The following is a 27,362-nucleotide window of genomic DNA, read 5'->3' as shown; positions in this document are numbered from 1 at the left end:
TTCTGACAGGGGGACCTCCACGGGGGACAGCTTCCTCACCACATACTTCAGTCCCTTAAACCCTGCACTATTGCACCACAACCTTGTGCATTACATTCTATTCAATTGAATGGGGATCATTTTTGCTACGCTGCAGTGCGAAGCCTCATGGCCCCACTCTGCTGTCACATGTTTTTACCATACCTCCTCTATATAATTGTAAACAATGGCTTTGAGTTTGAAAGACCTGAACTCCCCCCCCAGGAATAAAATTATTTACAGCCCTGGTAAGCTATTTCATTTAGCAAGGACCTAGCTTCATATTAAAGTAATACTGAACATCATACTGAACTCACACAACAGTCTTCTATATGCATTGGTTCCTAAAGTGAATGCAAACCCATGAACAGTAAATCTAAAAAAATAAATTGCACTCTAAATTGCAAATGGCACATCAATTGATATAAATTATACCTGAATCTCCAAATGAAATAGTAACGGATTTTGTTGAAATTTGTTAAAATTAAAATTCGTTTTGTTTGTTTTCTAAAAAATTTTAAATTTTCATAACAATTAAAATTTGGATTGGTTGAAAAATGATCAACCAATTTGAATTCTGTGTGAAGAATAGCTGGTTGGTAAGCAGTGACCTGGAAGCCGGCCGCTGTGTCCTTAACAACCCATGAGTCATCAGCTGTCAGCTGGCTTCCCCACTAAAAGCTGAAATGTAAACAAAACAATGCTGGCAATAGAAAATTCAGAGAAAAAACAGCGTGGGGTCCCCCCCCCCAATTCATACCAGGCCCTTTGGGTCTGGTATTTTTTTTAGCAGGAACTCAATGGCAAAATAAAAAAAACACGTGGGGTCCCCCCAAAATCCATACCAGACCCCTGTTAGAGTGTGCAGTTCGGATAAGCAGCAGACAGTCTTGACACACAGAATTTGAATTGGTCGATCATTTTTCAACTGACCAGAATTAGAATCGTTCTAAAAATTTAAACCGGCAAAGCAAAAGGCATAATGAGCTAGTATGCACCGCATACTAGCTCATTATGAAATACTTACCTTAGAACGAGGCCCCCGACATCTGGCCCGATCCACGCCGAGGGAGCTGGCATGCTCCCTCTGCGTTTCTTCCGGGTATCGCGGCTCCGGCGCTGTGAGTGGCCGGAGCCGCAATATCGTCACTCCCGCACATGCGCGTGGGAGATTTCATTCCGGCCGCCCACTGCCGGATTTTCAGGCGAGAATCCCCTTGTGCGCATGCGCCGCTGCAGTCAGTGGCGCATACCGAGGGGAATATCTCCTAAACCGTACAGGTTTAGGAGATATTTTTTTACCTACAGGTAAGCCTTATTATAGGCTTTCCTGTAGGTAAAAGTTAAAAATTCGAGTATACAACCACTTTAATGAACTTATTAAATAAATGAATAGCAACCATAGTCAGACATAGTAATTTTAAACCTTATGATGACTTTTCAGGTTTTAGGTTTTCTAACACTTTACGCCTTAAAGTAAAGTATTCAGTTTGCTTTATAACAGTTGCCATTTTTACTTAAAGTAAATTCTTTTTTAGCCTTTTTTCTCAGTGATGCTTTCTCCTGCAACCCCTTTGCAACCATTTATCATCTAAATATATGCACTCCTGTGATAGTTGTATGGGTTGCTATGCAGATTGAACAACAATGGCTATTGCGTGCTGAAGCAACCACTTGTAGTCTTCATGTGAGGCTTGTGTGACAGGGATAGGTCATTGTCACCCTATAACAGGAATTGCCCGAAGGGGGACCTCAATGACAGGATCGTCAGGTATTATTTTAATGAAAGCTGCTAATTTAAAAATATTGAAAATAACTTATGAATTTACTTGAATATGTTAAGGCTTATATTATATTTTATCTATTGGGTTTACCTACACTTCAAGCAGAATTTACAGTTGTGTTGCACTATTTAAACATTTTATTTTCCTTTTTAATTGAGCATTAGACTACAACCCCTATGTTCACCAAGCACTGTTCCATGGCCTATGTAGTTTCTATTGTTGTTATTGTTTAAAACTCTAAATTGACATGTTGCTTTAAATTAAATGAATATCAATTTGCTGTTAAATATTACATTTATATTACGCTGCAAATAGTCGAATCATGTATTTACAATGTGAATGTATATCCTTAAACATACAGTTTTTGGTTGTATTTATTTATTTTAATATTTTTTTTACAGCTAATAAACATTGCTGATTGCAATTTATTGCCTAATAATTGGTCTGGCCCCTACATGATTTTTACCTTCACTTTATGTGATGTCTGGACACTGCTTAGAGTCCAGTTAAAGGAGAAGTACAGCCAAAGTACAGCTTGTTTGGCTGTACTTCACCTGGGAATCACAGTGTGCAGTTCATTTTGCACTCCTGTGACTCATTTTCAGCAGACATAAAAGCTGCACAGGAGTTCGTTTTGCAATCCTGTGACTCATTTTCATCAGACAGCGGGCTGAAGTCCACTGTCTGCTGACGTCACAGAGCCCGTCCAGGCTTGTGAATATCGCAACCATATGGTCGGGATCCACCCACATGCCTGGACCAGCACCCGGATCAGTCTCTAAACGAACCTGCTGAAAGCCTGAGCTGGTCGCCCCCTCCACAGAGCAGTGCTCCAGAGAGCTGTGAGAACCGAGTGATCGGTGGTGTTTGATTGCTCGGTTCTCAGTTTTAGAGCTGGTGGGTGACAGATGCTGCATCAGATCGATGCTGCATCTACCTAGGTAAGTATGATTCTACAAAAAAAAAAAATGACTCCTATGCTTCTCTTTTAATTACTTTTCATGCAGACTGAATTACTAGACTGCAGTACATTAAAACATGAACTTTCATTAATTGAATTATTATTATGTCATGTGAGTAAGATCAAAACACTAAAGAAAAATCCATGTTTTAGCTCCTCAGTTGGGCTGGACATGGATCTGCTTTTTCTACATTGTGAGCTGTTTCTTACTATAGATTAGCCCTACTACATAATATAAGGATCCTATCACCTGCATTAGGCACAGCTTATAACTTCCATGTAACTGTTTGTGTTTCAGCCTGTGCAAGGGAAGAACATTATACTCAGTGGTCCGAGATGCAAAAATAGTTTTAGATGTCAACAAGACCAGACAGATAGCACAAGAAATTGTGAAGGTAAGTGTTAATTTCAGAAACAAGTTACATATCTGTTGTTCTACACTTGCAATGTATATTGGTATCTGTTGTCCTGAAGTCCCATTCTCCAGTTACACCTACATTACTGGAAACAAAAAATTTAATTTGGATAACTGATAAATTACAGTAGCTGTAAACCAAGGGGGAACTAAACCCTCCTATCATTTGTAGCCAAGAACGTTGCCATATTCGCCTGATGGTTGTTGATATTAATAGTATGGGGGCAGGGCCTCTTTAAAGTGCATACAACATCAGTGGGCTAAGTGAAAAATAGATTTTGGATTTTCAATACACTTTAATTAATCAACTCCATGACATTGGGTGATGTACTATATCACTGAAGGCAGTAAATTCTTCTTAAAAATACAGGAAAAATGTGATTGCGTATCCATCATAAATAATGCATCTGCAAACTGTATTCCTAACTGAGAGAAAGCACAACTAATGCCTCCATGACAAACAATTGCAAATAGGTTGTGATATAATATGAGATGGAAATAACAATCCTACAAATCAGAAACAAAATATTACAAATCATTGTATTTAATATGTATCTTCTATCATGTTTTACAGTGAGGGAGGGTAAGAGATAAATGGCATAGTAAGTTAAAATTTTTGATGCATAGCTCATAATTTAGGCTGCATTGCAAGAAGGTAATTGCTTCATGCTGCTAAAAATGTTCCGATCTGTGAGCTCTTGCTGTGTAAGCAGGATTGTGCTGCAAACTATTGTAAACTAAACAACTGACAATGATAGATGTAAATCATTTCCCAACAAAATGTTATGCAGGACACATCAAAAAGAGAGGAAAATTACATTACTTAATTATCCGCTTCACTAAGTCTATAGAGGTGAAAAGATCACTATGCCCTGAATGTGTCGTTATGTCATTCATGTAATTAATTGCGTCACCTTCGTAGTTTCTTTAACGGAAGATCATTCTTAATATATGGCAGCAGAACTAGGTAAACCTTTCCATAATCAAACCAAACTCTTAATTTGGTTGCTTACTGCTTTCTTAGATTATCCTTTTCATAATCAAAGCTTATGGCATTTTCAGTTGTTTACCATTTTCTTATTTGCAATTTAAAGGGGGATTTGCACTAAGATTCATTGGGGTAGATTTACTAATGCTGGACCACTCAGAATCTGGTGCAGCTGTGCAGGGTAGCCAATCATCTAACCTCAGCTTGTTCAATTAAACTTTGGCAATAAATCCTGTAAGCTGATTGGTTTACAGAAGTAAGCCTGAATTTGCATTCTCCAGCTTTAGTAAATCAACCCCATTGCCGGATTACTACATTAGACCTTCCTACTTAATCTAAAATCACTGTATGAATGCAGTAAAAAAAGGAAAAAAGTTAGAAAATATATTTACTGACATTACAATTATTCTTTTGAGATCCTGGGAATGCTGAGGGTTTTAAATCTAATTTAAAGATGCTCTTGCACTCTGCTAGAGCATCACATTAAGAGATTTGGGATACTCATCATTCCCAGGGTTTTACCAGAAGTTTCATATATTTACAATATTTGGACCATGCGCTAACAGGAAATAAAACAACATGGTATTGAATTATGGCCTGGAGCCACTGGATATTCCCAGGTGTCTATAATTATAATTTCCTTAAGGAGCCCACAACCAGACCTTGGATCTTGGGAAATTCTAATGGAAGAGGAGATGTAACACAACTCCTTTTTCCACTGGGACCTACAAAGTTTCATAGTAAATCTGAACATGGTCATAGACCTCTGATCCACTTTTTCTTAAAGGATTAAAAGTATGGCTGCACATGGCTGTTTATATGCTGCCAATTGAAAAATATGAATGTGTACCTGTTAAGAGAGTAGATGTGTCTTGTAAATTGTAGGATTGATGTATGCTCAGTTTGTAAGGTGAAGGCTCGTTTAACTTCGTGAATAATGTGATGCTTTGTTTACTTTGAATATTTAATCATGCAGAAGATAATAAAACAAAGGATTTTTGCATTTACATGACTGGATGATTAAAATTAACTGTGTCATCCTTTTTTGACAAGTGAAAGTGAACCAAGTGAACATACACTTTGTAAGGTGAACATTATTTTATTTTGCAGGAAGTTTAGGTGCAGAGCAGTGCTGTGTCTTGGCCTAGGCCGACAAGGCCCAGACCTAGGATGGCACTTTGTGGCGAAGGGAGGGGGAATGGCAAAAAACCCACCCCTCCAAAAAAAACACCTCCATCTCCTCCTGAGACATGGCTCCTGCACAAATACAGTCCCTGGCAGCCGTCAGCTTATGGGACGGACTGGGCAGTGACTGACACCAGTTATGGAGTGTACTCAGCCAGGGGAGGAACTGGTGCCCCATAACGCAGTAAAAAGTTACTGGCAAAGGTGGTCTATTGGGCAGGAGATGGGCTCGGGTTCCCCTTGGCTCGGGCAGGCTCGGCTGTGCTTGGGCAGGTGGGCGGCCTCGGCTTCCCTTGGCTCAGGCGGGCTCGGGTGGGGGGCTGTCCTGAGAAGGGGGGTGGTCTCAGCTCCCCTCAGGTTGGGCAGGCTAGGCTGTGCTCTTTCGGTTTACCTCAGCTCGGGCAGGCTCAGCTGTGTTCTTTTGATTTCCCTTGGATCAGGCGGGCTCGGCTTCCCTCGGCTCGGACGGGCTCGTCTGTGCTCAGGCAGGGGGCGGTCTGAGCTCTCCTCGGCTCGGCTGTGCTCGGGCTGGGGGAAGTGGGCACGGTCTCCATTCAGTTGGGCTCGAGCAGAGGACCGTCTTCACTCCCCTTGGCTCGGTTGTAGGACTCTTCAAAGGACCTTTCAAGTGAAGGAGGCACCCTTACCTCAGAAAGCAGGGGCAAGGCTATGGGTACCACATTATTAAGAAAGGAAAACTTTAACAGATTGAGAAGTAGCACAGAAGGTAAATGTCAGCAGTAAAAAAAGCACAAGAATTAGGGCTTAATATCACTTTGCATCTACAACAACCTTCAACCAGTCCATAGAATAAATGTGAGCGTTAGCAATTTGAGCATCTCTTGAAGTGTGAAGGAGGAGCTTCTTTGGCTAAATTATTTTGTTTAGGCAATGGGTCTGAAGATGTCCCATAGACAGGGGTGTATCTTCCGCGAGGCATTGGCCTGGGGCGTCGCCTGTCCTTTCATGATTGCAGGCATCACCCTGGTATAATTTTTTAGGGTCGGCAGTTGGCTGTCTTGTAATATAAATTGGAACAGCTTACTAGCCATTTGATTGCTATTACAAGCAGCAGGAAGGGACTCCCCCCTCCCGCCGCCTCAGTGGCTCTCTCGAGTCACTGAAGCAGCAGGATGGGGTGTCCCACTTACTTTTATCAGCTGTTCGCAACAGTAAATCGGAAGCAATGACATGACACTTCTGGTTTACTCGAAAACTCGAAAACCATTGGTGCCAGTTTTTACACTACTAAAGCATTCAAAAACACTGATCTTAGTGTTTTGAATGCTTTTAAGTGCAGAGGAGGGATTTAGGGTTTTATAGACCACAGATCTATCCATAAAGAGTACCTGTCACATGCCTATTGCTGTCACCAGGATGTTTACATTCCTGGTGACAGCAATAAACAATATTAAAGCAACAGTATAAAAATAAAAAAAGTAAAGTAAATTAATAATAATAAATAAATTGAAAGTGCCCTCATCCTCCATGTGTTGGTCCCACATGGTCCCACAGTGATCGTCCCACACATGTGAGGCATCATCGCAAACATCAGATCATGGGCAGTAATTCTATATATGGCACTTGGACAAACCATGTATCAGGGTCTGATGAGGAAGACGCAGCTGTTCACTGTGAATGGCTGCAGCTTCCCTCTCAGACACTGAGACAAGAACTGTATACCGAGGCTGGGGTGGGACAAGTTTAGATGGCGGCACCCAATTTTGTCTTGCCTAGGGCAGCACAAAACCAAAATACACCACTGGTGCAGAGAAAGATTCCTTACCCTAAGATACCCCTGTCACGTATTTCTATGAAATGTTGTCATGGCTGATTCTAAGATAGAGTTGGACAAACATTTCGAGCAAAAGTTTGTCTGTCATTCGCCTGTTTGGCGAACACCCAAACTTATGGGGTGCTTGGTGAGATGTTCAACCGCTGAGCAACCCACAATGCACTGTACGCTGCACATTGCATTCTAGAGCCCATTTAATGCTGTATACAGTGCTATATACCCCTTTTTTTGGTTGGTTGCTGCTTTTGTTTTTTGCCCTGTCCTGTTTTTCTAAATTGTTAGCCACAGTTTTTCTGACTGCGAACTTGTTGTTCCCTCTTATTTATTTATTTATTTTTAAAGTTTTTACATTTCTGTCAGTGGCAGTCCTGAATTTGAAGTGCACCAAACACCAGTTTTCATTGATTAAAGTGCATCCAATTACACATTTCCCAGTATCTATTACATTTGGTTATTAAGCCCCCCATCATGTCTAAGAGGCCAACAAGGAGAGGCAAATGTTCCCATGCCACTATGAGGGGGCCAGCAGCGTCTGTGTCCGCAGGCAAAGGTGGACGTGGTCTGTCCTCAGGCATGGTATGTTTTTCTCTGTTTAGAGATGTTGCCCGTGCTATCCAGCCACAGCATGCAGAGGAGGTGTTGGCCTGGCTTACTAAACCATCCTCATTCTCCTCATCCTCTATCACCCAAGCTGAGACTAGTAATCCACCATAACTACCAGAGTGGCTTACATGCAGCAGAGGGCAATCAACGAGTACCTGTGTGAGTATGGCACAAGAACAGGCTCAGGGATGCTGATAAAGGATGTGTGCACAGTACTGTCACCATTTGAGGAGCTGACAAGGATGGTGAGCCGTGACGATGCATACATCAGTGACACTATCCCTCTTGTGTTCCTGCTGTAGCATACTCTGTGTGGCATTATGGACAGAGCAAGTGATGCAGAGTAGCAGGAGGAAGAGGAAGACTTCCTTTCCTCTCAAGGCCTTCTTTATGCAGACACCATTCTTGCCACAGAACACACAAGAGGAGAGGGAGGAGGAAGATTCTGGCAGTTTTGGAGGCATTGGAGCAGAGGAAGGCATGCAGTACCTCAAACCTTAAGAGATGGTTTTCAGTCCCCAGAAACCTTGGGAGTAGTACATGGCTGGGAAGAGGCAGTTACAGATAGTGTAATCCTCAGTGACCCCAAGGACTATGCTTCTCATGCCTCTGCAAACTTGCGGTGTATGGGCTCCCTGATTCTTCAAAGCCTGCAAAAGAACTCAAGAATTATCGGCATCGAAAGGAGGATCATTATTTGTTGGCAACGGTCCTTGTCCACCATTACATGGGGAATGTCTCGGAGCTCATCCGGCCATCGCAGAGGGAGCACAGGATGAAATATCTTGAGCACACCCTAAAGAGGATTTTATGTAACACCTTTCCAGAGTCTGGTAGGTTATAGTCTTATGGAAAAGATATTTCTCTTATATTCACCGACCGACACAGCTCCTCTCTTAGCCATTGGGTTGTTACGCCCACCTTTAGGAGAATACTAGGCATTACATGTTATGTAACACACAGAACTTTCCAGTTCCACCCAGGGGGCGGTCCCTTAGGTAACAACACTCCAGCCTGCCATGCAGTCATCAGTTTTATTTTGCCTAGTGAAGGAGAAGGACCTAGGAACCCTGACGGGCCCATCGGTCCGTCTTTTTTTCTGCAGAAGCTTGGCTTTTTGCGCAAGATGATAGATCCTGTGATCTGCTATCAACAGCCGGCTGGGTGACAGGCTGGGTACCCTTATCTTTGTAGAATCCCCAGTTCGGCCATCGAGCGTGTGCAGACCAGAGCTCTGTGCTGGGTCGGCCATGATGAAACCTCAGCTCCAGAGGTGGTCGTGAGCTTTTATGCTCTGGGGCACACATATGACCGGGCTACTGATGTCTGCATCACAGTGTGCCTGGCCAGCAACCACCCTGTACTGATCAGTGAGCGAGTCTGTAATGGAATGTCTCCCAGCTCTTCAGGACTGGTAAGTACAGCTCTCCCTGCCTCAGTGGGGCTGAGCAGCTGGGCATTCCCTGGGAGGTCGATTCAGGGGTCCCTCACCTCCCTCTCTTCTCTCCCTGTTCCTTTCTCCCTCCCCCTCCCTGTGGGGGATGCTGCAGGGGCTCTCCGGGGGGGCTCTCACCTGGGGGCGTTGCGCTGGCTGACTGTGTCCTGTTTTTTCATGTCCCTGGAAGTTGCATGTAAGGCTGCGCTTGTGTCCTGTGCAGCGTTGTTTTACCGCCATTGTTTCTCTCTGTCCCTCATGGCTTTTGCATCAGCAGCAATCTTAGGTGTGGGCAAGGGAAAGCATGCTCTCCTGGGCTTCAGCGGCCATTTTCCATGTAATTTGTCCTTATACTGGACACCGGCGGCCATTTTCTGGAAGCCTGAACACATTTTTAAGTGTTCTCTAGCGGCAGCATGTGCTCCTGTGCTCTGGCGTCCATTTTTCCTGTATATTATGTCCTTATGCTGGACACTGGGCGGCCATTTTCTTTGAGCCTGAGCACACTACAGAGCAGCTTAGCATTAGCAGCTGCTTCCACCGACACAGAGCTGATTTCTCTGCACCTGGGGGCCAACAGGGACTACAGGCACTACCTGCTGGATAGCGCATAACCCCTCAGGGTGGTGAGTCCTGCGGGAAAGAGCCCCTCAGTCAGCAGCAGTAAGGAGGGTGGGACTGTCACTGTCCTAAGTTTCCTTCGGGTGGCAGACAGGGTAGGGTCAACATGGCTTCAGAAACTGTTGTTTCTTCCCCCGAAATCCAGGCAATTGCAACCGGGTTGCCTGCAGACTGCGCAGTGCCCTTGGACACCTTGTCCACGGTCCTCAATTCGTTCGTTGCGAAGATGGAGACGGTACTTGGGCGCAAAGGTGCTAAAAAGCGGCCCCTGCCCCCCCTCCTCTGGGGAGAGCTCTGATGCAGACTCGGGCCTTGCTGAGGCTGGTGACCCCTGCTCTGTCGTTTCAGATAACGCTGACCAGGACCGTTCGGACAGTGAGGATGAGTCCCCGTCCGGGTCCGTGCGGAACAAATCGCTTGTTGGAGCACTTATCACAGCTGTGTGTGGTACCCTGAAGAATCAGGAGCCAGCAGATTCCTCCCTTTTGGGTCCCGTAAGCCAGCCTGTTACATAAGGTGTTCCCTGACTTATGTTGACAAGTTCATTTACAAGGAATGGGGTTGACCGCAACGGACCTTTTCGGTCCCCAAATACATGGCGGTGCGTTACCCCTTTGAAGGCTTGAGCCTTCTCAAAAAGTGGTCGGCTCCTCCGGTCGTGGACACTCCCAGTAGTGATGGACGAACTTCCGACGGGACGTTTCACGAACGCGGTCCGCGAACGTGGCCGATAGTTCGTGAACCGGAAACTTTCGCGGCGGGCCCCATTGACTTCAATGGGAGGCGAACTTTGCAAAACTACAGGTCAAATTTGCAGCCACAAAATAATTAATAGCTGTGCAAACATAGCCCCACCACATGGCCAATGACATAACACATGTATGAGGTGAATCTGGGATCGACAACTACAAGCATTCTTTTTTTATATGGGAAATTGTTGTGACAATTCAGGACTGTGGAGCGCATGAAGGCAATGGAGGAGAGGGAAGGTCAGGGACCAGGGTAGGCAAAGAAGAGGGTACAGGAGATGATCACCAGCAGCGTGACATACAGCAATGACACCTGCACCGTGATAGAGTCATCTGACACCAGCACCATGATAGAGAGCACTAACATCAGCAGCGTGACATAAAGCAATAACACCAGCACCGTGATATACAACACTGACAGCAGCACCGTGATAGAGCGTACTGACATCAGCACCGTGATATACAGCACTGACACCTGCACCGTAAGCAGCCCCAGGAGGAAGTCAGCATAGCACAGGGATGGTGGGAGCCCCTCATAATGAGCATAGCACAGGGATGGTGGGAGCCCCTCATAATGAGCATAGCACAGGGATGGTGGGAGCCCCTCATAATATGCACAGCAGAGGGATGGTGGGAGCCCCTCATAATATGCACAGCAGAGGTACAGCCCCAGGAGGAAGTCAGCACAGCACAGGGATGGTGGGAGCCCCTCATAATAAGCAGCCCCAGAAGGATGTCAGCATAGCACAGGGATGGTGGGAGCCCCTCATAATAAGCAGCCCCAGGAGGAAGTCAGCACAGGGATGGTGGGAGCCCCTCATAATAAGCAGCCCCGGGAGGAAGTCAGCACAGCACAGGGATGGTGGGAGCCCCTCATAATAAGCAGCCCCAGTAGAAATATGACACAGCTCAACCTCTTCAAAGAGGAGGGTACGGGCATATAGTACGGTGTGCTTTTTTTGGACAAGGAAGTGAGCCAAATGAAGAAAGAAGGTCTGTGTGCTCGATTTAAAAAATTGTTTATAGACATATACATGGTCTACTGGTCACATGTGTTGAATTCCTCCGAGATCCATGCCTCATTCATTTTTAGAAATGTGAGGTAGTTAACACTGTCGTGAGCTAGGCGAGTACGCTTATCGGTCACGATCCCCCCTTCTGCGCTGAACGTCCTTTCGGACAGGACACTGGACGAGGGGCAAGCCAACAGTTCGATTGCAAATTGGGCAAGCTCTGGACAGAGGTCAAGCCTGCCCACCCAGTAGTCCAGGGGTTCATCACTCCTCAGAGCGTCCACATCGGCCGTTAACTCGATGTAGTCGGACACCTGACGGTCTAGGCGTTCCCTGATGCTGGATCCAGATGACACCTGTCGATGGGTCGGCTGAAAGAACGACCTCATATCCGAAGTCACCAACACATCTTCAAACCGGCCTCTTCTTGCAGGCGCTGTTGGATTGGTACCCGCAACTCCTTCTCTGGGAGTGGGAATTGCTCATCTGCCAGTGCACGCAAAAGCAGAATGCAGCATTTCTCGAAGCAAGGCCTGGAAGTGCTGCATTCTGACAGCCCTCTGTGACGGCGGTAGCATTTCCGCCATTTTGTGTTTGTACCGGGGGTCTAAGTACGTTGCCACCCAGTACTGGTCCTTGACCCTTATGCTTTTTATACGGGGGTCCCTATTAAAACACTGGAGCATGAAGGCCCCCATTTGCACTAAAATGGAAGTGGTGTGGTGGCCTGGCTCCTGCTCATCATCCAGGATAATGTCGTCCTCTTCATTCTCCTCTCCCCATCCACATCACACAACAACAGGGGTCCCAGAAAGGTTTAAAGCATGCTCTTCTTGCTCCTCCTCATCCGCCCCACCACCATCCTCCTCTGACTCCTCTTCAGACTCCTGTTGTTCACTTGTCTCAGATAGAGTAGCACCCCTGGGAATTCATCCAGCATTGCGACTTCCTCATCTTCCCGCTCCTGCTCCTCCACAGCTTGATCAATGACACGACGCAATGCATGCTCCATAAAGAAGGCATAAGGTACCATGTCACTGAAGGCGCCATGGCTGCGACTGACCAGTTTGGTGATCTCCTCAAATGGCCGCAGAAGTCTGCATGCGTCGCGCATGAGCAGCCACTGGCGCGGTGAAAAAAAACCCAGCTCCCCAGAACCTGTTCTGCCGCAGAGTTCATACAGGTAGATGTTAACTGCACGTTTCTGCTGGGGCAGCCTATCAAGCATATAGAAGGTTGAGTTCCATCGCGTCGGGCAATCGCAAATAAGACGTCTGACCGGTAGATTGTGTCGCCGCTGAATGTCAGCAAGGCGAGCCATGGCCGTGTAAGATCTTCTGAAATGGGCCGAGATTTTCCTTGCCTGCTGCAAGATGTCCTGGACCCCAGGGTATTTGACAACGAATCGCTGCACGACCAAGTTTAAGACATGTCCCATGCATGGCACGTGCGTGATTTTGCCCTGTTTCAATGCGCTAAGCAGATTGGCACCGTTGTCACACACCACTTTACCAACTGTCAAATTGAGCGGTGTTAGCCACTGATCTGCCTGTGAACGCAAAGCTGAAAGGAGTGCCGGGCCAGTGTGGCTCTTGGCTTCCAGGCACAACAGACGCAGCACGGCATGGCAACGTCTCACCTGACATGTCGAATAGGTTCTGGGGAGCTTGGGCGGCGCAGCGGAAGAGACACTAGCAGCGGAAAATGAGGAGTCAGCCGAGGAGGAGAGGGAGGAGGATGGAGTAGGAGGAGGAGGAGGAGAAGAAGAGCCAGGCCTGCATGCAATCCGTAGCGGTAAAACCAAATCTACAAGGGTACATGCTTGACGGCCGTCAGAAGGTTCACCCAGTGGGCACTAAAATTTATATACCTTCCCTGCCCGTGTTTGCTAGACCACGTGTCTGTGGTCAGATGTATCTTGGCAGAGACACTGTGTGCCAGAGATACATTCACTTGCCGCTGAACATGGCCATATAGCTCTGGGATGCCCTTCTGTGAGAAATACTTCCTTCCTGGGACCTTCCATTGTGGTGTTCCAATGGCCACAAATTTACGAAAGGCCTCCGAGTCCACCAGTTGATATGGCAGTAGTTGGTGGGCTATGAGTTCTGACAAGCCAGCCGTCAACCGCTGGGCAAGAGGGTTATCCGGCGTCATCATTTTTTTACGCTCGAACATTAGGCCCACGGAAGCCTGCCTTTTTGCAGAAAAACGTGAGCTTGGCGTGATGGAAGGTGGAGTGGAGGACAATTGTGAGGAGAGAGGAGAAGGAGAAGTAGAAGACGAGGCTGGACGGTGAGAGCCTGGAGTGTGGCTTTGTGATGGCTGCTCATGTGCCTTCTTAAGGCGGTCGTCCCTAGGTGAGTGTTGGGCTTACCGTGACTAATGCGTCGACTGCAAAGATTGCAGATGGCAACGCTATTGTCAGCAGCGGACACGTTTAAAAAAGCCCACACTGCGGAGCCATGTGCCGGTGTCCTGGGAGCGTCAGATGTGACCGTACATGGTTGATGACTCGCTCCTGATACATTTGCAGTCTGCTTTGTCCCTCCTGTGCAATGTAAGTTATTCCTGCTTCTCCTCCCTATCTGCTGGTCCATATCTCCCTCTGAACTCCCCTCCTCTTCCTCTCTTGTGGGCACCCACGTGACATCACTAGACACGTCATCATCAACGTCACCTTCCCCACCGCTATAAGTAGAGATTTCGGAGTAGGCAGCAACACCGGGGACCAACCTCCTCCTTGGGCTGATATGGGTACTGTCGTCAGACTGCTGAGTAGCGGTTGTTGCTACCTCCTCTTCCTGATCCAATACCAAGAGTGGCTGCGCATCAGAAATGTCTTGATATGGATCGGAAAATAATTCCTGTGACTCTAGCGGAAGGTATGTGGTGGTGGTGGTGTTGTTGGTGGTAGTGTCTTTGGGGGTGCACATAGCAGAGAGTGAAGAAGAGGGTGCAGATCGAGAGGATGAGGAGGGTGCAGAAGAGTAAGGCTGAGTGAGCCACTCAACCAAGTCTGGTGCATCCTTTAAAGTAATTGAACGCACCTTCTGCAACTTCCCACTTTGGCTCAAGCCTGTTGCTCCTGCCCTACCCCTACCACCCCTGCAGAAGGGCCTGCCTCTTCCTCTGCCTGTCATTTTTTAAATGACCCTGTGACAAAACTCTCAGCCCCCATACTGATGAAGGACTGCTGCAGTATAGGGCAGCGGTCAGCAGTAGTGCACCTCAACCCTATGTATTGTAAGGAATAGCAGACTGTGCCTCACTCAACCCTATGTACTGTAGTACCCTATACCTTACCAGTCCTTATAAGGACCTTTGTGGAACAAGTAGGTTGTGACTGATTAGCAGACTGTACGTCAGTCCCTATACTGATAAAGGACTGCTGCAGTATAGGGCAGCGGTCAGCAGTAGTGCACCTCAACCCTATGTATTGTGGACCTATACCAGTCCTTACAGAATAGCAGACTGTACCTCACTCAACCCTATGTACTGTAGTACCCTATACCTTACCAGTCCTTATAAGGACCTTTGTGGAACAAGTAGGTTGTGTGTGACTGATTAGCAGACTGTACGTCAGTCCCTATACTGATAAAGGACTGCTGCAGTATAGGGCAGTGGTCAGCAGTAGTGCACCTCAACCCTATGTATTGTGGACCTATACCAGTCCTTATAGAATAGCAGACTGTACCTCACTCAACCCTATGTACTGTAGCACCCTAGACCTTGCCAGTCCTTATAAGGACCTTTGTGGAACAAGTAGGTTGTGACTGATTAGCAGACTGCAGCAGAAGGGCAGCAGTCAAGTATAATATTCTTTCTATATTTGGAAGAAAGGATATTATACGTGTACAAGCCTATTACCATACCACTGATACCAGTCCTGAAAAGAACCTTTGTGGACCTAATATAGTAACAGCTACTGATTAAACTGACCCTCACTGCCTCACACACAGCTTCCTGCCTGTCCCTATATAAACTGACAAAACAGAGCTGCTGGAACAATAACTGGTTACTGGAATAGCACTTTTGTGGACCTGATAGTAACAGCTAATGATTAAACTGACTCTCCCTGCAGCACACACCGTTCTGTCCCTTTCTCTAAACTGACAAAAGACATTCAGGCTGCTGCAACAATCACTAGCACAGCACTGCCTCAAACCTATATCAGGAACTACACCTAACACCTATACCAGTCCTGAAAAGAACTTTTGTGTACCAAATAGCTAGCGATTTGGGTCACTGCAATCTCTCCCTGCTCCACACAGCAACCTCTCCCTATAGTGACAGAAGAAAGAATGTAAAAAGGGCGCCGGATCGGGTGTATTTATAAGTTAGGGGGAATGTCCAAGTGTCCATGTGCTGTAATGTCTCAATTGGCTGTCCTGTACCCCATGATGGATGCGTCATCATAGGTCAAAGTTCTTTTACACAGAAAACACGGAAGTCCACCAGGCGAACGGCAGATTTAGTCCGCCGATCGGGCGAATCTCAAACAGCCGAAATTTGCCGCAAAACGACCGCCGGGCGAACCGTTCGGCCATCACTACCCCCCAGTATCCAGGTTAAACAAAGTAACCACGATCCCGGTAGAGGGGACTCCTGCATTTAAGGGTCCCACGGACAGGAAGGCCGAGGCAGTGGCTCGTTCCTTGTTCACGGTTGTGGGGTCAGCCGTGCGACCAGTACTGCACTTGTGTCGTAGACACTAACTGAGTGGGCAAAGTTGTTGCACCGTGAGTTGGGAGAACAACAGGCTTCTCCTGTCTGCGTGGAACTAGCAGACCAACTAGTGCAAGGCCTTAAGTACGTTTGTGACGCGGCCCTGGATACTCTTCCCCTGTTATCCAGGGCTTCAGTGTCAGCAGTGGTGCTGTGGCGCCTGATTTGGTTAAAATGCTGGTCTGCTGACCAGGCATCCAAGAAAGCCCTGACGGATCTCCCCTTCCTTGGCGATCGGCTTTTTGTTTCAAATTTCTCTTTATTTATATTATAAAACATACATTCAAGATTTTCCATTCAAATTTCACATCATTATAAAACATTTCCCATACATTACAAAAAGGGAAAAAAATGAAAAACACAACTTTGGAGCCTCTTTAGATTACATTATTAAGAATGCCACTGGTGGTAAGAGTACACTACTCCCACAGGCCAAGAAGGCTAAGGAGCCACGCCGTGGGCAAGGGCCCTCCTTTTCCACTCACAAACTGCTTTTTCGTCCGCCGAGAGCTTTGGCCAAACATCCCCAGCCCGACAGGACATCCACGGAAGGTCAGAAACGTCATGTGTGGGCAAGTCCGTTCATTTCAAAAGTCCGGCGGATTGTCCGCCAGACTTAGTCCGCTGAAAATGTCCGGTCATGTGTGGGCAGGTCCGCTCGTTCGGAAAGTCCAGCGGTCCTCCACTGCAAAGTCCAGCAGGTTGTCCGCCGGACTAAGTCCACCGGATAGTCCGATCGTGTGTACGTGGCATAAGAGAAAATAGGACTTTTTGTACTCACCGTAAAATCCTTTTCTCTGTAATTCACCGACCGACACAGCGTCCGCCCCTCCTTTTTCTCATTACATTATACTGCTTGTTGACGTGCTGATGACTGCATGGCAGGCTGGAGGGTTGTTACCTAAGGGACTGCACCTTGGGGGGAACTGGAAAGTTCTTTGTGTTACATAACATGTAATGCCTAGTATTCTACTAAAGGTGGGTGTAACAACCCATTGGCTAAGAGAGGAGCTGTGTCAGTCGGTGAATTACAGAGAAAACGATTTTACGGTGAGTACAAAAAATCCTATTTTTTGCGGCTTTTGTTAGTCAAAGGAGGAGCAATGGAGAAGGGGGCTGCCTAAGTGATGCATTAAAACATGTTTTTAGTCCTCAGGTTGTCAGATTTAACATCCCATTGGCAGAGTCTGCCTTATATGGTGGAAGATTATTTAGGGCCAAAAACAGAGCTGGAGAGCTTGTTACGTACCTATGCTAGGTAGTGTCTGAAGAATATCAATTGAAAATAGTTTTTTTGAGGAGGGAAATGTGGAATATGGGGTGAATCTAAAGAGAGGAGGTCAATTTGAACCGATAGGAGACTGGCCGACTCGAGCAATAATTCTGTAAGGGCCAATGAATGGAGGGCCCAATTTGGTAGAAGGTTGTTTTAGTCTCACGTATTTGGTTGATAGCCAAACTCTGTCCCCTACCACAGATGTTCCAAGGTGCCTATAATTATAATATGGAGGTATATGGCATCTTCGTTTGTTGGAGAAAAGTGCATACTTGCCTGCTGACTTTCGCAGTAATAAGCAAATCTTTTTCCAAGGTAACAGAATATTTTTCACCTGCAGATCTGCTGCTGGTACACCAGAAGAAGGCTGAAGTAGGGAAAAAGTCTGAGGGTGATAGCCTAGGGATGCGTAGAATGGTGTGGTATGAAGGGCACTGTGCCAACGGGAATTATTGTTAAAATCAGCCAAAGGCAAATACTCAGACCAGTTGGAATGTAAGGCATTGACATAATGTCGCAGTTTCTAGGGTCTGTTTCACGCGTTCAGTTTGACCATTTGTTTGAGGGTGATGTGAGGTAGCGAGTGAGAGTGCTACTCCCATGTGTCTTGCAGAATGCTCTCCAGAATCAGGAAACAAACTGGGATCCACGGTCTGAGATGACATTGGTAGGTATGCCATGATATCTCACAATATGGGAAAGGAAGGGGGTAGACAGTGCTTCAGCTGTAGGTAATCCCAGAAGTGGCACAAAATGAAATAGCAGTCATGCCCTCGGACTTGTGTAAGTCTGTAATGAAGTCCATAGTCAATGGGTCCAAGGCTGGCGAGGTGCCGGAAGTGGTTGTAACAGTCCAGTAGGTAATGTGCAAGGTACTGTATTAGCAGCACGAGTTGGACAGGCAGCCACATAGTCAGTAACATCCCTTTTCATATGAGGCCATCAGACATGATGTTGCAAGGTCTTAAGAGTGATGGTGACACCAGGATGACCAGATAACACACCATCATGAGCCCAGAGGAGTACAGGTTTTCTGAGGCTAGGGACTATGAACAGGCGACCTGGTGCTATCTTCAAGCCTTGGGGAACACGATTCTGGGCTTCTTGTAACTGTTGGGAAAGAGCCGTAGAGATCTGTGTGACAATTTTGTGAGGTGGGATTATATACTGCTCGGAAGGTTGATCTTCTTCAGAGGTAGCGAACTGTCTGGAAAGAGCATCGGCTTCCTTTTTTTTTATGCTCAGGAACATAAGAAAGAACAAAATTAAAACGGAAGAAAAACAGAGCCCATTGACTCTGACATGATTTCAGACATCCTGCGTCTGAAGATACAGCAGGTTTTTATTGTCAGTGAGGATAGAAAAAGGCTTGGGAGCCCCTTCCAGAAGATGTCGCCATTCAGACAATGCCAATTTGATGGCCAGTAGTTCTCGATTCCCAACATTGTAATTCATCTCCACTGGAGAAAACTTTCTAGAAAAAAACGCTACTGGATGGATTCTACCGGACTTAGGTGGTCTCTGGGACAGCACGGCACCTACTTCGGAGGCATAAACCTCAATTATGTGCTGGAGATCGAGATTTGGATGCTGAAGAATTAGAGCCTTGCTGAACATGTCTTTTAAGTGCGGGAAAGCCAATTCTGCTTCTGAGGACTACACCTTGCAATTTGTACCTTTCTTCGTCATAGCAGTAAGGGGGGCCGCAATAGAGGCAAAACCTTTGATGAAACGTCTGTAGTAATTTGTGAACCCTAGAAAGCTTTGGAGCCCTCTTAAAGTGGGTGGTTGGCCCATTCCAAGACAGCGGAAAGTTTTTGAGGGTCCATTTGGAAACTGACAGCACTTATTCCAAGAAAAGGAATATGGCTTTGATGGAAACTACATTTCTCAAGCTTCGCGTAAAGATGGTTTTCTCTCACTCGTTGTAATATCTGCTTTACATGTGAGATATGCTCTAGATGAGTCTTGGAAAAGATTAATATGTCGTCCAAGTATATGATCACAAAACTGTTGCTGAAATCGTGAAAAATGTCATTCATGAAACGTTGGAAGACAACAGGGGTGTTACACAACCAAAATGACATAACCAGATATTCAAAATGTCCATTACAGATGTTGAATGCTGTCTTCCACTCGTCCCCCTCTTTAATTCAAATCAGATTATAAGTCCCTCCTAGGTCCAGCTTAGAGAAGATAGTGGCTCCCTTAAGTACAGCAAACAGTTCAAGAATGAGAGGCAAAGGGTAGTAGTCTTTTACAGTGATTTGACTTAACCCTCGATAATTTATGCATGGTCAAAGACCCCCATCTTTTTTTTTAACAAAGAGAAAACCTGCCCCTACTGGAGAAGAAGAGGGTCAGATAAAACCTCTTTCCAAGTTGTCTTTCACGTATTCCTCCATGGATTGTTGTTCAGGCAAAGACAAGGAGATTGGTCCTTCCTTTGGGAAGAGGTGCTCCAGGAATCAAATTAATTGTGCAATCAAAAGAACGATGTGGAGGTAAAACCTCTCCACCTTTTGCTTGCAAAATGCATCTGCAAACTCATGGTATTCACGAGGCAAGGTGGGGTGGGATGGCCACAGAAGCTAACAGACAACCAAAAAGTCTTTTGAGTTGAGACAAACAGTTTAGATGACAGAACAACCCCCAAGAGGTTAGTTCTCAATTTTACCAATCAAAAGAAGGGTTAGGTTGTTGTAACCATGGGTAACCAAGGATAACGGCAGAAGTGGGGAATCAATAAGAGACAACTTCCTCTTTGTGGATTACGCCTACCTGAAGGGTGATAATAGTAGTCTTAAATTTTACAATGCCATCTCCCAAGGGATGTCCATTCAGGGTGATGATGTTCAGGGGTCTAGACTTTGGAACAAATGGGATTTTATTTTCTGTAGCAAAAGTGTAGTCCAAGAATATGCCAGTGGCTCCAGAATCCACAAAAGCCTCACAGGAGACAAGTTTAGAGGGTAAATGGATAATTGCAGGAAAGGTAATCTTGGTCTTGGAGGATATACCTGTAAGGTCTAACCCAGCTCCTTCAACACTGCCTTTTACTGGACAGGAAGGGCAGACAGATAACAAATGTCCTTTAAGTCCACAGTACAGGCATAGGCCCAATGCACGTCTCCTTTGTTTCTCCGACTCAGTTAGGTGGAGACAGTTTACTTCCATGGGTTCCACAGGTACCTGGGGTTCAATTGAGATTTTGGGTTCTGGCTTAGGTAGTGCTTGGAAGTTAGGGGCCAAAAGGTAAACTGGCCTAGGAAACTTGCGAGTTCTAAGTCTCTCTTGACACCTTTCATGATACCCGACATCCAGATGAACACATAGCTCTACGAATTTCTCAAGGTCTTCTGGGGAATCCTTATAAACAAATTCATCCTTGATGCAATCTGTAAGACCTTTTTTGGAAGGCTGCACGTAATGCCCTAGAGTCCCAATTAGTCTCAGCAGCCAGGGCACAGAACTCAATAGCATATTGTGCCACAGACCTGGTACCTTGTTGTATGTCCAAAAGTGAATACTCAGCTCTAGAAGCTCTATCTGGCTTGTCAAATACAGTCTGGAAAGAAGCCAGCAATTTGTCAGCGTCTAGCAGCACAGAATCATTGCGTTGCAGGTAAGGGGAGACCCCGGCCAGAGCCTTCCCCTTTAACAAGGAAATTACAAAAGTCACTTAAGCTGACGAAGTGTTAAAAGTCCCAGGGTTGTTGCGAAAATGCAAATGGAAAACATTTAAAAAGCCTCTGCAGTCCTCTGTATCACCACCAAATTTTTCAGGCAGGGGAAGCTTGGTTGGTACAGAAGAGGTGGGTTGGATTGGAGCAGGAGTCTGTACCTTTGCAGAAGGACCAGGCAAGCAAGATTTAAGCATAGTACAAAGTTCATCTAACTTGGCATCCAGGAAGAAAGATGCTTTTCATGAGCTCCAATCAATTGGCCCTGACGTGAAATCGCCTTAACAATCTCAGCAGGGTCCTCTGCCATTGTGGCCCGTTTGTAATGTAAGGTACCTGTGATAGGTGATGTCCAAAGTGGAGCTTGTGTGCTTCAGGCAAAAACAGGCAGATCAGGACAGCAACAGATCAGGCAAAGCGGTACACGTTTTAAATCCAGAGATTGGAAATCCAGAGGCCAGGCAACCAATGGTCATACATGAGCTGGTGGTGAAGTACAAAATCAGCAGGCTAGAGTGTAGTCAGGAATTCAGGCAGAAGTTCAAATACGGTATTCAGAGTCAAAAAGCAGTCAAAACACCCAAGAAGCTAGTCCAAACAAATGAGCACTGAGAGATAGGAAGTGCTGCTATTTATGGATGGCTTTGATTGTAGATTGTCCACAGCTGGCAGCAGGCAGGGCTAGTGAGCTTAAGGTAATGCATCAAACTAAGAGAACATTTTTATAACTCCAGAGCTCTTCTGTGGCACAACAAGTAAGACTGCAGCTGTGGGACCATGAACATCTCAGTTCAAATACATCCAGATACATGACAGAGCTTTCCAGTAGATGATCCACTGGGTTGCTGGGTCATAAGAATAGACCACTGACATCTTCCAGAGTCTGACATAATGACCCTCTTGCAGGGGATTTCAGAAACTGTTCATCCAGACATCTTGTGGGCATTAGGGGAGAGTGAGCTTGGATAAAGCTCCACAATCATAGTATCACATGTACAACTGAAATGATTATCTATAGTGGTACAGCTCCATGTTAATATAGGGGATAGGGGCACCCTCCCCTATTTGTAAACAGATACATGATTATAGTTGCCTTCTGATAGCAAATCATTTTTACATTGTATTTGAAATGTCAGCCATGTGTACTAAAAATATTAACATTCTTAATGATATTATGTCACTATTTAGGAAACATAAATGTATACAATGGTATCCTGTAAATGCTGTTGCAGAATAATTGCACTTGTTGAAAGCTGAATATATCTTTAAATCTGCTTCATTTGCAGTGTACTTTTTATGATTGTATTGCTTTTTGCAAAATAATGCGCCCTATTGTTACCACACAATGAACAGGAAATTGGTGCACATTAATAGAAAAAAAATGTAATTATTAGTGGTAATTCTACACTGTAGTATACAATGGTTATGCAAAGATAAGATCATGTTATCTAGCCCTAACAGTTTTGCAAATGATTTACTAAAGTTAAGCCTAAGACTGCAGTCATATATGTTATATAAAAGTTCCTAATTTTTGGCAGTTTTAAATTTGTTTCAGATATTTGCACTCCACCCAATATACGGCATGTACAGTTGCAGTTTCAAAAATACTAAGAGCTAAAGTGTATCTAATACATTTTTTTGGTTATGGGTATCCTGGGAAGGGATAGGACCGCTGTCTTTTTGCCTGTGTCCCCATTCAGGAGCTTTATTATTTTACTTGTCCTCTGGAATAGAGATTTATTTTTCAAAATTGTTCAAAATTTGGCAAACTCAAACTTTGAGGCAGATCCCATTGAAGGCTATAGGGGGGGGGGGGGCAAATTATGTTGATACATTTTGTCTATTTTTAGGGCTAATAGGTAAACTACTGTACAAAAAAGTTCTGGGAAACTGAGTACTGCCATGGGGAACATGTACCAAGGCAAAAAAATGTTTTTGCTATTTTAAATATCATACAGCAGGGGTCTTCTCAATTCTTTAAATTACATGCTTGGAAGATGCCTTAAAGCTGTGATGTTATGGAACAGAATTTTTTTTCACACACTCTCTGAAAGAGCTTACACTACCAAGGCAAATTAGGCTATGGAACAGATTTTTCCCCAACTATCTTGGCAGATTCGATTCCAAATTTGATTAGTTTCAGTTTGAAAAAAAAAAGTATTTTTTTTATAGGTAGCTTTAGCTTTCATCTAATGGTAATAGTCCTGGTAATGGCAGATAGAAATTGGCCAGTAGTTTTATGTGGCTCACTGTCCTTGTTCTTGCTGATGAAAAACTGTCCTACCCCTGGGCAATTTCTGTCAAGCACTCATTAAGAATTAATGACACAGCTGTGTAAAATAGGCCAGCAGCAGGACAATTTTAATTAGACATAACAGACCTAACTGATCTATGCCTAACTTTTATTTGATCCATGAGAATAGGAGGATGTGTTGATTGTAAGTGATATCATGTGAGATGGTTTAGGTGCACACTCTTCTTGCATGCAAGGCAGCTTAAAGAACAGATGGTCAGTAATGAGTAAATGCTCTGCTTTAGACTTCATAGACACTGATACCCGGGGACCTACAGTGTAAATTGCAGGTGCATTTGCATGCTTGGGAGACAGGTCTGCAGGATACAGCCACTGATAGTACTGAATGGCTGTGTATTAGCTGTACACGGGTATACCCTGTACTTACTGAAGCATGTACACATGTAGAAATTCCTAAACATGACTTGTGTGCATGAGGCTTTAAGCACTCCAAACTTGAAAAAGTTCTATTAACATGAAACAAAAACCCACAAAAGGCATAATAACCCCAAAGAACAATCCCTGAAACAAAAGCCTACTTTTATTAAAGGGGGAACTTGCAGCAAAAAAAGGAGTCTAACGTAAAATAATGGTCATATCGGCATAAAAAATTAGGAAAAAAAAACAATATCACCCCCATATGAATGAAACCCCAAAACACCACCCCTGAAGCAAAAACCCATTTTGTAAAGGAAAGCATTGCTGCAAGAAAAAATAAAAATTGCTATGGATGGTACAGCAGCTAAATTCAACCACAAATACAAAAAAAAAAGCCAGAAAATTAAAATTTTATTATAGAGCATACTATGCCATATGTATTCTGTAGAATTCTGGTTTATTACCTAATACAAATTTCATAATGCTGCTGTCCAATGAAGGCTATTCTGCTCTTCTATAGATACAATAAAGGACAGTGTAACCACTCTAAGACGGGACATGTGTTACTGGCAAGATCATCAGGTGACAATAAAGGAAAACAGCCTGAAAAAGAGAAAACCACTGCAGACACATCAGCTGGGTGCTTAACTGGAATATATGACATTTTTGCTCCTGAGTTTTGATACACTTTAACTTCTCTTTTTCTCCTATGTACAGTGGACCCTCGGATTGCGAGTAACACGGTTTACGAGTGTTTTGCAATTCAAGCTATTTTTTTAAAAATATCCTGACTCGCTTTGAGAGCGTTGTCTCGCAAGATGAGCAGGATTCAAGCTGCTGGGGTGTGCAGTACTGCATTTGGCCAGAGGAGCGAGGGCACCGGTGACACTTGGAGAGACTCAGACACTGGGAAATACTTGTAAACCCTCCGTGCCCGAGTGCCTCAGAGCAACTCTGAGTGTCTCTGAGCCTATCTGAGTGGTCACCGAGCGTATCTGAGTGTTTTGGAGTGTCTCCGGCGCCCCTGCACCTCTGGCCACATGCATGACTGCTAAGAAAAGCAGTGACTGTAGAACAGATTAGCTGAGTTTCCAATATTTCCTAAGGGGAAACTCGCTTTGATATACGAGTGCTTTGGATTACAAGCATTGTTCTGGAATGAATTATGCGCGTAATCCAAGGTATTACTGTGTACCCATATTTTATTTTCCTGTACCTAGAAGTAGGTAGGGTGGGTAAATACATACTTTATGGAACAAAACTAGTTATTTTTTCAAGTGAGCATTTCTCAGCATTGTCAGCCTTAGCACCACATAATATATCTGGCAAGCAGAACATACTGTATATTTCTAACAACCATCTGCACAATAATTGAGTGAGTGCATCTACATTCTGTAAGATCTGGTTAAAACACAATAGCAACTGTAAAGCTGTTTTGACTTATGATTGTCTATCCTGGGATTCGGAGATATGAATCAGTAGGATTATTGCTAAGACAAGGGTTTGTGAAGAAAGGAAATATTATGTGTTTCAATCACTGTCTGGTAATGTAGATGAATCAATATCGTGGCACATTAAGCTTTTTCTTTCCTGTATAATATGGTACTTATTAGGAAAGTTAATTTTAGAGACCCGTGTCTCCACTACTAATCAGCTGTTTCACATGTGATCTTTGTTTACAGGTGGCCCTTTGCTTGATTTTCTATAGACAAGTATGTTTGTAAAATTTGTACCCAACCCATTTTTTTATACTTATCTTTCCATTTAGGGAATGGGATATCTCCACGCTAAGGGCATTCTACATAAAGACCTCAAATCGAAAAATGTTTTCTATGACAATGGAAAAGTGGTGATCACAGATTTTGGCCTCTTCAGTATATCTGGTGTGCTACAAGCTGGCAGGTACAGTATTATCATTTTTATTTATATATTTTCTTAGGAATTTGTGTACAGTTTTCAGAACAATGGTAGCCACTTACAGTTATTTTTCCTGCCTACGAGTAGAAATGGAGTTTTGTATATACTGTAAGTCCTTGTTTACAAGAAGAAGAAGAAGAGAGACAACTGTGACTAACCTGTGATAATGAGATCCATCATATATGTAGTACTGGCTAAAAGGACCTGGATTTTGGAACATTGCTTCCTTTAATCCTTGTGTTTATGTGAAGAACCGTTCTTCCTATACCAATAGCTTAATTAAAGTGCAAACAATGCAAGAGTGCAATTGAGTGTATGCCACTAGGATATCTCCAGGGTATTAAACCACTGATAACATACAAATAAAATAAAATAAATATATCATTGACTCAAGTGTTTCAAAGTATAACATTGCAAATGTATAACTGCAATAAAGGTATGAGTCATTGTCTCAATGTGAACCATAATACATTAGTGTTAAGTCCAACAAAATTCATCAAACATTTTCCAGTAAGTGGAGTGTGCTATGGACAGAGTGCGGGTTCAGGAGTGCACTACGCACAGTGTGCAGATTTCAGGAGTGCGCTACATATAGAGTGCAGAGTTCAGCAGTACGCTATGTACATAGTGCTGGGTTCAGGAGTGCGCAGCGTACAGAGTGCAGGGCTCAGGAGTGCTCTACTTACAGAGTGCAGTGTGTCAGAAGTGCATGTTGTAAAGAGTGCAGAGTCCAGGATTGTGCTACATACAGACTTCAGGGGTTCAGGAATGTACTCCATACAGAGTTCATGGTTCAGGAGTGTGGTATAGACTGAGTACAAGGTTCAGAAGTTTGCTACGTACAGTGTACAGGTTCAGAAGTGTGTTGTGGACAGAGTTTTTAGGAGAGTGTTACATACCGAGTGCAGGGTTCAGGAGTGCGAGACATGCAGAGTTCAGGATTCAGGAGTGTTCTGCATAGAAAGAACAGAGCAGTGCAATTGAATCCGATTTAGCGTAACATTTAATGGCACCCATAAATAGGTAAAACAAAGCTAAAAGGAATGTACTTACAAAGGGAGAAGGTCAGGAACAGCACCGCCACAACACAAGGAAAGCCTTTGTCTAACCAGCACCGACTAGGGAAAGTTTCAGCATGCTTGAGTTTTCCAGCCACACACAAGAAATCAGAGCTCCCTGCCCACTGATCAGAATGTATGGGGCTGGGAGGTTCTGGCGACCACTAAGAGAGGAGCACGGTCACTTGTAAACACAGAACCTGAACTTCTGTGTTTGCAAATGACAATAATGAGCAGTGAGTGGCAAGCACACAGCATTGGAGATAGCGTAACAAAGTTTTTTCCGACTGAAAAAAGCCCTGATGTGAACATTCAATGGTAATCGTTTTCCAGCTAGAGAAATATGTCAGAAATATGTCACACAGTTAAGTTTAACTATCCAGCTTAGACAATGTGACATAGTGAGCATCATGCCAGATAGGAGTATGGGGTTTAAAGCCCGCATAATATACTTCTCCTAAA

At 44.6% G+C, this 27,362-nt stretch overlaps 1 protein-coding gene across 3 annotated transcripts in view; it reads left to right on the top strand.

The window, feature by feature from the left end:
* The window catches only part of KSR2 (kinase suppressor of ras 2), a 683,331-nt gene that overhangs the window by 561,366 nt on the left and 94,603 nt on the right, over positions 1 to 27,362 (top strand). For all 3 annotated transcript variants that reach the window (XM_077462057.1, XM_077462058.1, XM_077462059.1), the window contains 2 exons: positions 3,062 to 3,158; positions 25,694 to 25,827. In XM_077462057.1, the coding sequence (XP_077318183.1) occupies positions 3,062 to 3,158; positions 25,694 to 25,827 (231 nt within the window). The remainder of the gene's footprint in view (positions 1 to 3,061; positions 3,159 to 25,693; positions 25,828 to 27,362) is intronic.

This window comes from Lithobates pipiens, unplaced genomic scaffold (assembly GCF_037356315.1).
Source record: "Lithobates pipiens isolate NorthernLeopardFrog02 unplaced genomic scaffold, aLitPip1_a1.2 Scaffold_3, whole genome shotgun sequence".
Taxonomy (NCBI): domain Eukaryota; kingdom Metazoa; phylum Chordata; class Amphibia; order Anura; family Ranidae; genus Lithobates; species Lithobates pipiens.
Note: the sequence above shows the minus strand (reverse complement) of the source record. Positions and strands in the feature narration are given on the sequence as shown.